This window comes from Pleuronectes platessa, chromosome 8, assembly GCF_947347685.1.
Source record: "Pleuronectes platessa chromosome 8, fPlePla1.1, whole genome shotgun sequence".
Taxonomy (NCBI): domain Eukaryota; kingdom Metazoa; phylum Chordata; class Actinopteri; order Pleuronectiformes; family Pleuronectidae; genus Pleuronectes; species Pleuronectes platessa.
This window is the reverse complement of record NC_070633.1, coordinates 22,837,839-22,849,770: the sequence shown is the minus strand read 5'-3', so window position 1 is coordinate 22,849,770 and position 11,932 is coordinate 22,837,839. Positions and strand designations below refer to the sequence as shown.

Genomic DNA, 11,932 nt, shown 5'->3' with positions numbered 1-11,932 from the left:
GCCGGGAAAACACTCAGGGCTATCTATGCTGGTCTATGATATATTGATGAGATAAAGAGAAGGAATTAAAACAATTTTAGATGTTTTGGAAGGATTGTTTATGTGGTTGTATAAACGTTTGTCATGAGAAACTATTAAAAAACAGGAATTCTTGCCTCCTTTTCAGAATATATCTTTCAGTGTGGGCTAGTGTTCAGTGCAACTGGCTTCATTTGCATCTAATCACCACTCACACTGGACTCATCGAACCAGGGGATCATGTGTTTTGTTGCAGTGACACAACTCAGCTTAAGTCAGACATTTATTCTCATATAATGCATTTTGAAAGACTGACCTACCTACCGACCATAAATCTGACCTAAACAGGTCAATAATACAGGAGAACCAACAGCTATTAATAATTCAAATAATTCAAATAATACAATGCAAACAAAATCAGAAAATGTATTTAACGCTACTTCCGTTGCGCTTTTAGCTTGAGGTTTTCTTGAGGTAATATTTTGGCCGAATGCACAGTTTGTAATGTCTCTGGCTGTGGTAGTTCTTTTTCAATGATACTTTGGATTCTGTCTCGGTCTGTAGATTGCGAGATAATGTGTCATTTCAAGAGTTATTCTTCCCACATGTTGTCCTGGACATGGTTCTTAATTTCATCCATTATGGTCTTAAAAACGTCTAAAATTGAACTTGTTAAAACCAGCAGAAACCATGTAGGGTAAGTTTCTGAACCATGTGTGGTCCTCTGGCTCTATAATTATTGTCATGGAAAAAAATCTTTAAACTGTTGACGTTACATATCATTTTCTCTTTATAAATGTTCACACTATTGACTTTGCGTATTGTACTCCATTACTTTTGACAGTTCATCATTGTTATTGTGAATGTGATTGTACAGGGTTTTTAAACCTCAAGTGATTTAGAAAGTACCTTTAGAGTGAAACTTGAAACTTCCTTAAGACAAGTAATCTATCAAAGTGAACAAGTCAGTTATATTTTATGTTCAGTCGAGGATGATTGTTGTTGTGTGCAACGTACCTTAAAGGCAGTTTGTTTGGAAACCTGCGGATGAATTAATGCGCTGCAATGTGCAAAATTTGAGTTGAGCTGCAAAAGTTCCCCCAGCACGGGAAAAATTGCCTGATTGATGCTTTCTTTGATTGTAGTTTTTAAAATGAAAACGCAAAGTGCAGGATCATGTATTTGTCCCTCTGAAGGCAGAGTTATTCCTCTTAAATCAGTAGAAAAGGAAACATGAAGGTTCTGGTTTTAAGGTCTGCCCATAAACTCTGGATTGTTAATCAGAATCTCACATTTCTGTGTGTTTTTGTCTTTGAGCTGCTGCTTGATTGCTGAAATCTGTGACTGATGTGTTTTTATGACACAGGGAGTTGTAAGTCTCCCAGTTTTGAGGAAACCAAGCTCCCAGTTACTTCTAATCATAGAAAATGATTGTAATTTTTCTACTATTAAAAATAACTTTCATCATTCATGCAATCCATACTGGGCTTTATCGTCCATTTTACACTGGACCAAAGTTTACAAAGTCAGGATGTATTGAAGAGTTGAAACGAGAGACGTGAGAATCATTTTTCAAATTATATAGGAATTCTTTATTTTATATATTTTTTAAAGAAGTGAAGATATATAAAGGTTTGAGATTGGGGGTGAAGCAGAGAGGAGAGGGGGGGTGAGGAGGGGAGGTTAAGAAGGGGGGGTAAGGAAGGGAGGGGAGTTGGGACGATGGGAAGGGAGACGGGGTTGAGGGAGTGGAAGGATGGGAGAGGTGAAGGGGGTTAACAGGGGGAAGGGAGTTGAGGGGTTTAAAGAGAAAATTCACTTATCACTTCTCTTCTCCTTCTGTCTTTGCTTTTTCTCTCTCTTCTCCTGCTCTTTCTTCTCTTTCAGCTCCTTCTTCAGTCTCTTTTCTTCCTCCTTCTGTGCTTTTCTTTCATCCTGTTATTTCTGGCCTTGTTGCAGTCTGATATGAGGCCCAGGTCCTGAAAAGACAGAAAAGACACATGTGTCTTTATTTCCCTCTCAAAGTCTAAATCTAAGACAAACTCACAATCCAACAAGTTATTTTTCAAATAAAACTGAGTGGAAGCTTAATATTCTTCACGTTGAGGAGCTTGACTCAATCTCTTGAGCTTTGGTTTGAGAATCTTCCTCCTTGATGAGCCACTTCTCCTCTGTGGCTTCAACCAGAATCTCCAACGCCGTGATTTTTTAAACCCAGACTTCTTTCTCTACCTGCTCACTCCTGAGCTGATCCTTCACAACGTTGACCTTAAGATGGAGGTCAACGCATGGCCGTCAGTTTGGCTGTGAGATATTGGTTAGGCTGTCCACAATGAATGGAAATCGATAGAAAATCCTAATCAGGACAGCTTCACAAACCTGTCTGTGTGTGTATATGTGTTTCTGATTGCAATTGTGTGTGTGTGTGTGTGTAGCCATGAGCGGGGTCAGCGGCCTGTCAAAACACAACCCTTCATGCCAGGGGACACTACTGTCTGTCCAGCCAGACACGTTTATTAGTTTGTCCTAAAACTACAGCCCCGCTCCCCCAGACCTCTCTCACCCTGTCAAGCTCCCAGGGGCCCCCTGGTATGAGAAACCGCTAGCATCCACCAACACTGCTGGCCCCTGCTTCATCATGGAGCCTGTCCAGATGCCTGAAGACAAACATTTGTTGATCGTAGCAGGGCTGATTTGTTTAGGTTCTGAAACTTCGACGTCAAATTAAAGAACTAGCAGCGAATTAATGTAGTTTATTTCCTTAGTTACTCTCTTATGGTTTCTGTGGAGCTTTGATAGATCTACCTCATGTATGTATGACAATATAGAAATATTGTTCATAGAGTGAACTTGTGAAAGACTAAGACGGTTTATTGTTTTTAGCTCATTTGACTTTAATTTAATATGCACCACACACATCCCTGGTTTATTTTCAAAAGACTTTCAAGACAGCTTAAATGCGGCCATTAAAATGCACGATACACTGGAGGAAAATGAAAATAATTAAACTTACTTAGAAAAAGAGAAAAAAAATAAAGAAACCGTAAATGTTTCCACCAAGGCTGCATAATTTCAGAAATTGAAGTGAAAATATCACATGCTTTGATGCAATTTTCCCTCATGTCATACATTCTCAGCTTCAGGGCGACACAGAAAAGCTCCATTCATCCAGGTTCCATCTCAGACTGTCGGAAAAGGCCATTTTTTTATTTCCTGTCATTTGGGATTTCCTCTTTTCCCAGTGTTTTGTCAGACATCAAAGTCAATTTGCAGGTTATGGTGAACAGATTAGCTAATTTGAGCAAACCTGAGCGCTTTGATAGTTCAGACACTGATCTGCGCGTGTGTATGTGTATGTGTATGTGCGTGTGCATGCGTGCGTCCTAAGGGCCCGGCCTGTGTCACATTACAGGAAGGACACTGTTGAGGGGCCCCAGCAGTTTAAACAAGGGGCGCATTACAATGCAAGGAGCGCAAGTTTTGCAGTCTGACATGTAATGACAGATAGTTTCAGTGCACTGAGCCAAAGCAAACATTGTCCTCACACAGAGCTGAAAGGTCCCAGGATGATCCACTGTCTCCTCACAACTCTCAACCCAAAACAGCCTCTCGACACAACCGCTGCTCTGGGACTTTTAATTTCATCATTACGAGTCACTGTCTGCTCATAATGAATTGTATTTTCCAACCGAGAAGAGGCTCTTTTGTCTTGCGACGCCTGACGTGATGGAAATCTGCGTTGGATCACGTCCAAACGTGTTTTTCTTCCAGCATGATGGATGAGTCTCATTGGGGTTCACATCTGTCGTGTTTGTAGATTTATTTTGCTCATGAGCTCAATTTAAAAAGCTACAGCATTCCTTTTTTTTGTAATCACAAAGAAAAACTGAATTATAGTTGAATATGTTCAAATATATAATAATGTATGTTAAATGGACCGTATATATCGCTTTTCCAGTCTTATTGATTACTCAAGTCACCTTAGGATACAAGTCACATTCACACACACACCCTTCATACAGTACTTTTTCTATCATAGCCATTCATACACTGTCGACACAGCCATCCGCAACAATTTGGGGTTCATATTTTGCCCAATAAACCCTTTGAATGCAGATGGCATCGAACCACTGACGTGCTGTTTAGTGGACGACCACCTCTTCCTCCTGGGACGCAGCTGCCCACCTGTGCAAAAGCTAAACAGAAGAAAACACTTTCAAAACAAAGAGCACGTGGGATTTCGAGTTGTTTCCGCTGCTCATTTAAAATGAATAATTTAAAAAGGGTCAAATAGGAACTTATGAGTTTGAGGCTTAATTAAAAAAATCGAATTACAGCTCTAATGATTCTCTTACACCCATGCACCGAGGTGTTATTGTGTATCTCTGGCAGCAGCTCAGATCATGGTCCTGTGTCTCTTGTGATGTATTGACAGGACAGTACACAGCACACAGTGGGGCTGTTCTCCCTGTGAAAGAGATACCACTGTCCCAGTACTTCACAGGTATTTCCTCTGCCTTGAGGGGCACAGAGATGGAGGGGATCCAAACACAAACATGGGATCATTTAGTCACGGAGGATTAACCCACTTTGACCAAGTTATTTAGACCCATCTCCTCTTTATTTCCACAATATAACTGTTTGTTTTGGGCCTCTTTTGTCATGTATTGTTTTTGACGATGTGGCACCACAGAGGAAGATAATGCCTGTTCTTTATCAGGGGGTTCTTCTTTTCAAGGGCTCTTCTTTTTATCTGCTCTGCTGATGCACTTTGAATTGTCTCGAGTGACCTGAGAGTAAGTGTACCTCTGTCTCTGTGTGTGTGTGTGTGTGTGTGTGTGATAGGCGAGCACGATGTTCAGTTCTGGCGTCTTCTGGATGGGCCTGTTCTTCATCCCGGTCACCTCGCTGGCCTTTGACGTGGCCTACAAAGTGTGAGTCCTCTCTTTGCTCTCCTTGCTCATCACTCCAATACACATCTGATACAGGAAGGGCTTGTTGTTCGGACTTCCAAAGAAGCGCAGCGTTTCCATTCCGTCAACACTCCACTCGAGACGTTTCTCTCTGCCCTGCGTCTGGTCGACATCAGCTCACAGCCGATTCAAGGCGTCAGGAGCAATTTGCAAAGCTAGAAGTTATAATTCCTGATGTGTTGAAAGTCGTTTGATTCTGTCTGTGGGGTATTTCGGTGTCAGTCGATGAAGGGTTCAGTCATGTGAAGGCATCTGTCATTTTATTATGTTTGTGTGTTTAAAAAAAATATGATCTTATTCACAGGGTGAAGAAAGTGTGCTTCAAGACTCTGGTGGATGAGGTGCAGGAGCTCGAGGCTTTATCCAAAGATCCTGGAGCTGTGGTGCATGGAAAGAGGTACAGTCCCACAACACCTCACCACTCCTGTCTTTACTCAAACATTTTAAACATAAATCAATTTATTTATCTGAAGCTTTGCCTAGGAATGGACCCAAAGGCAATTGTGTTTGATGAAAGTAATTTTGGGTGAAAATGAACCTATAAATGGACACCACCTCATCAGCCATGTCTTCACTGGTCAGAATCGGTCCAGAGAAAACGATGGAGTATGATATTTGCATCTGCCCAAATTTAAACACTGACTCAACAAATTCTCCAGAACAGCTTGGAGCATAATCATCTATAACCTCGTAAATAGCCCCTATTACTCGCAGTGTCTTTGCCAACAGTATTCCTGTGTGGAAAAGAGAAATCTTAAAATTGCTGATAAATTGCAGGAGTTCGACTCTAATGTCAGTAATCATGTCATAAGATGAGGTGTCCCCGTAGTTTTTTTTACTCCACAAATAGTGTAGGTCTCCCTTCAGATCAGCAGACTTCCTGTCCTAAAGCCGTATATTATAAGAAAGGACGGTATTAGGCTGAAGCAGGTCTGCTCTGCTCTCTGGGGTCTGAGGCCTGCAGCAGGAATCAACACCGGGCAGATCAGTGTGAGATCTCCTGCTGGCTGAAAGTGATCCTGCTGCCTGGCTTCTGTCCCAGACTCACACACTCACACACACTCACACACACACACACACACACACACTCTCTCTCTCTGACACCTACAGAAATAAAACACTGACACATGCTTGATTTTACATATATGCTTGTACAGACACGTATGTATGCTCGCAAGACTCTTGTACATGTTAGCTTTACTGTACATGAATACCTTCTGACCAACATGCAACACACAGACACACACACACACTCTCGTTCTTCCCCTCATGTCTCCTGGGTTTTGTCTCCCTACATGGTGATTGTACCAGCAGGTAGAGCAGTTGGCAGGTCCTTCAGCTCCGGAGGTGCTTGGACAGAGTCATGATGTATGGGTCATTAAATCTGCCTGTGGTGCTCAGCATGCTGCTAACACACTGCCCCGTTCTGTTTCTCTCTCTCTCTCTCTCTCTCTCTCTCTTTCTGTGTGTGTGTGTGTGTAGTTTGACGGAGAGGGCCCAGCTCCTGAAGAACGTCTTTAAGAAGAGCACAGTCAGTCTGTACCGGTCCGACTCCATGCAGCAGAACCTGCTCCGTAAGTCTCACCCAACTTTGCGCCCTGTCTTTCTTTTTTTCTTTCTTTCTTTCTTTCTTTCTTTCTTTCTTTTCTCATGGTGAGGGCTGTTTATCCACATTTGATTCGTTCACTTGTCAGGAGAGCAGTTCACGCAGCACTTCTCCTCCTCTGACACACACTGTATCTCCAGAAAAGCCAAACCTTCGACCGTAACTTTCTGCTCATCCCACCTCTCTTCATAAATACTCTGCGTTGACCAGATGCAGGAAACACACATAAGTAACTGTGTCTGCAAACAGCTCCACAGTTCCCTGTGTCCCAACCTGCACAATATCTGCCCATCCCACTGCTTATATGAACTGTTAGGTGAGGTTATTTTAATACGGAGGGAATAATACATAGAGCCGGACAGGGCTGAGTATCAAATCTTAAATCCCTACTTTCTGTATCATCTGTGAAAAGGATTCATTCTTGTTTTCTCATTTAAACGTATTTTATTTTTCTCATAACATTTTCATGTTTAGGTGAAGTGAAACAAATATGGGGTTAATGTTAACAATATGCACATCCACAAAAATAAAACAGTGCTTTTTAATAGCTACCTAATAGCTTCTGTTAAAGGGTTTTATTTGCGGTAGTGATGTTTTGAGCTCAAGCCTTTTCCTCTGGCTCTTCGTCCGACTTCTGAAGAATACAGACTGGCCTTCTTTAAAATGGCGACCACCTTTAAGATAGTGACTCTGTGACTGTGTCACAATTCAGGGGCCTATGAGATTAGACAGTCGGGTCTACAGAGAATGGAAGGACGGATGTGTTGGCCACATTTGAAGGAGTTAGTCGGATCACGTCACTGTGACGTAGTGGGTCTTCAAATGCATCCTCTGAAAATAGCTTGTATAGTATAGCATAGTGTAATTCTGGGGGTGATTATAGACAAACAGATATCACAGAGCAGCACAGTCGACTTAAGAATCCTTTAAATCGGATCAGTTAGTCTATTGTAAAGCATTAAAAAGTATAACTCTAATATCAGGAGGAAAACTCGGGTGTCACACAGGAACTTAAAGATCTTTGACAGAGTAAGGGTTTGTTTTTGGTTGTCTTGTTTTTATTTTCCTCTTTTCTGTTGTGTCTTTTGTCTGATCAGTTTGTTTTTTGTTTGTCTCATAGGTGGGGATGAGACCGTTGTTCTGTGATACTTTTTTCCATTATTCAAACCTCACCCCTTTGTTTAAAATCTCCCTTCCCCCCCGTAGCTCACAGATAGACGCCTCTCTCTCCTCTGTTTGTTTCCTCTGTCCACTTCCTGTCCCTCCACTCGTGTGCCCTGAGTTGAGTTCAGTACAGCCAGATAACGGTGAAATGATGAAATGTTATTCCCCCACAATGCACCCGTCTCAGCGGGGTCCTCTGAACTCACCTGCTGGCCTCCAGGTACTGACAGAGTCATTTGACACCTGAAGGTGAGTCAGGGGTCAAAGGTCAGAGAGGAACCCAGTGTGAGAGTTTAGAAGATAGATCCTAGGGCAGTGTGATCATCTGTTGTTTAGCTTCATTTTTTGTATTATTTCCTTTATTTCCTTTATTTTAGAAAGGAAAAAAAAAAGAAAAACATTTTGGTAAAATTGCTTATTTGTTTTCTATCACTATATTAGAGGACTGACACATTCCCCAAAGTTCTTTGCACGGAGCTTTCTCAGTAGTCTGTGTTTTTTTTTTAGCATAAAGGTTACAGTCACGTCAATGAGCTAAATGTCTTCTTTCTGGGGGATCAATCAATACAAACATCTGAAACGGCTTCTTCCTGTAAACAGATGGTAACTCGTGGCTAACGGCACAGGAAACTGTCACAACCTGGGAAATGATTTGATTTTTGTTTTTACAGTACAGTGGACCCACATTTCTTACGTTTTCATCCAGATGTTTAGACGCGTTTACTCGATGTTGTTAAACGACCATCTGGGTTTTTTCTCGTTCCGATATTTATCTCTCAGAGAAACAGATGCTTAGCTCACTGGGTTGAATGTCCACAAGAGAGGAGCCAACTGGGATCAGCTAAAGCTAGCAGCTAGTTAGCTTAGCTTAGCATGAAGACGTGAAACAAAAGGAATAAATAATCAGACACACTAACACACACACAACTTCAACCATGAATTGTTGTGTGTATTAAAACTAAATGCATTGTGGTAAGTGCTGAGCTTTCCAGGTGCATGTTGGCAGAATTTTGTCCCTTTGGATAGAGCCAATTAGCTTAGCTTAGCATAAAGAGGAGAAACTTGATCCTGCCCACTTCTAAAGCTCAGTTTGTTTTGTTCATTGAATACAAAGCCCAATTGTAGAAGTATTATAGTTTTATTATGGAGACTTGTATTATATTCAAAATAGAATACGTCAAACAAATAAGCGTATTTACCAAAAATGTTTAACCGATAAGTCATTTGTTTTTGTTAATTATTTATTTTTAATTAAGTTGTTTTGATGATGTTTTTATACTTTTAATTTAGCTCATCACTGATCTGAATTACCATTGGTTGTAACTGCTCCGAACCTTTTTCCAGATGGCTACGCCTTCTCTCAAGATGAGAACGGGGTGGTGTCTCAGTCGGAGGTCATCAGAGCGTACGACACCACCAAGCAGAGGACCAACGAGTGGTGAGCCGCCGGCCTCCTCGTTCCCGGCTGGCCGATCCAGAGCCACCACAAGCTGTTTGTAGTGGGAGAAGCCGAGGTGCGAGCATGTGCCCCCCCCTCACAACAGTGACGGGGGGGTGGGGATTTTGGACATGATCACGAAAAGGACGGAGGAAAGTGACATTGGGTAATCTCTGAAAAAAGGGGAGAGAGGAAAAAAAAAAAAAAGGAACAAAACAAACCGTGTTCACTATCAGCTGTAGTTGTGTGTCCAGCAGACATGATGAGCACTGTGCTTTCTTCGCAGTCCGTGGTCTTTTCACTGTTCTCAGCTCAGTTCGTCGGACAGAACGTGTCCTAACTATTGATTTAAGGACGCTCGCCGGCACGGAGCTCAAAATCGTTGTATTGAATCCAATCAAACTCCTCAAACACTGTTATTATAAAAGTTTAAACACTGGACGATGATTAGCTTCTAGAGGTTTTGAACTTGTGACAGATTGCCAAAGAGCAGTCGTACATACAATCTATCCAAGTACTAGTGAATTCGGAAAACTCTAAACCAAATGTAATTACACTGCTGAGTGTATTCCAGCACTGAACCGACCACTTCAGAGCAGATATGTAATAATTTAATTTTCTGTTTTGCACTTAAGGAAGCATCTCTTGTGTAAAGCCTTACATTTGCTCATGCCTTCATCTTTATTTGTTGTAAACCAGATTGTTTTCTTGTTCTTGTTTTTATAGTATGTTAGATATTGTGCCTGGTGTTGTTTATTTTCATTTTAAGTTTTAGGAAGTTGCCTCCAGCAGCTCACTGTAGTCCTGTTTCCACCGTTGTTACAGCAGAAGCATTGCTCTCGACGAATAACGGCATTCCACACATCACTTCCTGTCTCAACGATCACGACGGTGCCTACGTAGAAACCTTTCCCTCTTTAGAAGAAAATCGATAGCCAAGAATAGTTTAACCAGCTAGCTTAGAGCCGTGCTGCACACACACCTACTGAAGACAAAATCACTGTCCCCCCCCCACCCCCCACCACAGTGTTGCACTCGCACAGTGTGAAAGCTGCGGTCTTGTGTCGCGTGGCACATGTGAACCTGGAGAAACGTCCCTGCGGAGGTGAGCGGGCGATGAGGCTCTCGTTGAAGCTGAAGGTGGTGCCAGTGTTTTCCCTTAAAATGGAGATTTTATCCTTATAACATAAGTGCCATTAGCTTAAGGGAGAGAGAAATATTAGCCAGAAAAACTCCACAACATTATCAAAACTACTTTGTCTCTATAGTTATTTTGTGGATTTGTATTTTTATATTGGAGATGTATGACTTTTGCATTGACCGGCTTTGTAACGACTCGTCTGTAACTTTTTTGTTTCTTCTGATAAACTGGCAGGATAGAATAGATCGGATGAGACGACTGAGCTTTCTTAAATGTCTTGTTGTTATTGATATTAATATTGTTATCGCTTGATTTATTTATGATTGACTCTCTAATGTCTGTGCGGTTGCGTTCTTCTCCCTATGGGAGATCAGATTTCAGACAGTGCGAGTGTGTGCGTCAGTTTATTGCCTGCATGTGCACGTGCTGTGTGTGTGTGTGTGTGTGTGTGTGTGTGTCTGCGTAAGTGCGTCGCCTCGACAGAGGACATCTTCTATGTATGCACTGCATGTCTGTATCCTCCACGTGAGAGCGGGGGATCACTTTTCCTGGTGGGTTTCTTTTAATGTTTTGTGTGTGTGTGTGTTTGTGTGCATCAGTGTGTATGACAGAGACGCTTGCTTGTCTGTCTGCACGACTCCAGGTATAGCTATGGTGTTCTACTGTGTGCTGGTGCATGGCTCGTATGGGACGGTGTGAGTGTCCGTGTGTGTTATGAATGAGCGTGTGTGTGTGTTTTTGTGAGTCAGACTCTCGACTGTGAGTTTTTTGATGTTCAGCCCTGCTTTGACAGGAGATGTTGCACAATACACTCAATGTACCCTTCCAGTCGTGGACATCTGGAGTTCTCTGGTTGCGGTAAATGATTTCTCTTGAGTGTTACTTGACAGGAAAGCTTGTTTGTGTGTCTCAGTTTATTGAGGGTTAATGGTTTCTTTTTTCTCCCTCTGCTGATCTTTAATGTTAAAACTTTTAATCGGTCGTCATCTTGTCGAAACTTTCCAAACCGCTGAATGTGGATGTTGTCGTTGTGGAAGGCTTGGACTGTCGCTTACTTTTTCCCAGAAAACATAAAACACACACGTTGTTGTCTGTGAAAGTCGTGGGCTGCATGAATGGAAAACACAAGCTGTTCTCTGACGTGTTAAATGTACTTTTAATTCTTTCTCGAGTGTTGATCACTTTACAAAAGAGGAAAAAACTGCACCTTTTATTATTTTCAATATTCTTTTCTGTTATTTTGTTCAATGATTGTTCTGCATGTTGGGACTGCAAACTTATAAGTGTTGTCTTTTACTGCCATGAAGGACTACTGAAATAAACTTTACAACGATGGAGGAACATTGTGAACTTCTGATTTTTCTTGTGTGTATTTGCGTTTTTTGTAATCGCTGTCATCTTGTGCCTGTCTGTGGCGACAAACAGGACAGAGAACTTAAACAGGAAGACGCAGAAGGAAACATCAGCCTGCATCCAGGGAAACTAATTATATTGATAGTCCTTATTTATTATTGTGATGGTTTGATTCTGCTTGTGTCCCTGATCCCAAAAAGACAGAAACATGTTCCTCCAAAAGACGATTCAAACTGACC

The 11,932-nt window shown here is 41.7% G+C and overlaps 1 protein-coding gene across 8 annotated transcripts in view; it reads left to right on the top strand.

Moving 5' to 3' along the window:
* The window catches only part of atp8a1 (ATPase phospholipid transporting 8A1), a 95,181-nt gene extending 83,500 nt beyond the window's left edge, over nucleotides 1–11,681 (top strand). For 4 of the 8 annotated variants that reach the window (XM_053428441.1, XM_053428442.1, XM_053428440.1 and 1 more), the window contains 4 exons: nucleotides 4,864–4,952; nucleotides 5,296–5,388; nucleotides 6,474–6,565; nucleotides 9,106–11,681. In XM_053428441.1, coding sequence (XP_053284416.1) covers nucleotides 4,864–4,952; nucleotides 5,296–5,388; nucleotides 6,474–6,565; nucleotides 9,106–9,203 — 372 coding nt within the window. In that variant the 3' untranslated portion in view covers nucleotides 9,204–11,681. Of the gene's footprint in view, nucleotides 1–4,863; nucleotides 4,953–5,295; nucleotides 5,389–6,473; nucleotides 6,566–7,717 lie in introns of all 8 variants that reach the window. The other 4 variants (XR_008339487.1, XM_053428444.1, XM_053428443.1 and 1 more) reach the window with 4 other exon arrangements.
* The last annotated feature ends 251 nt before the right edge of the window (nucleotides 11,682–11,932 follow it).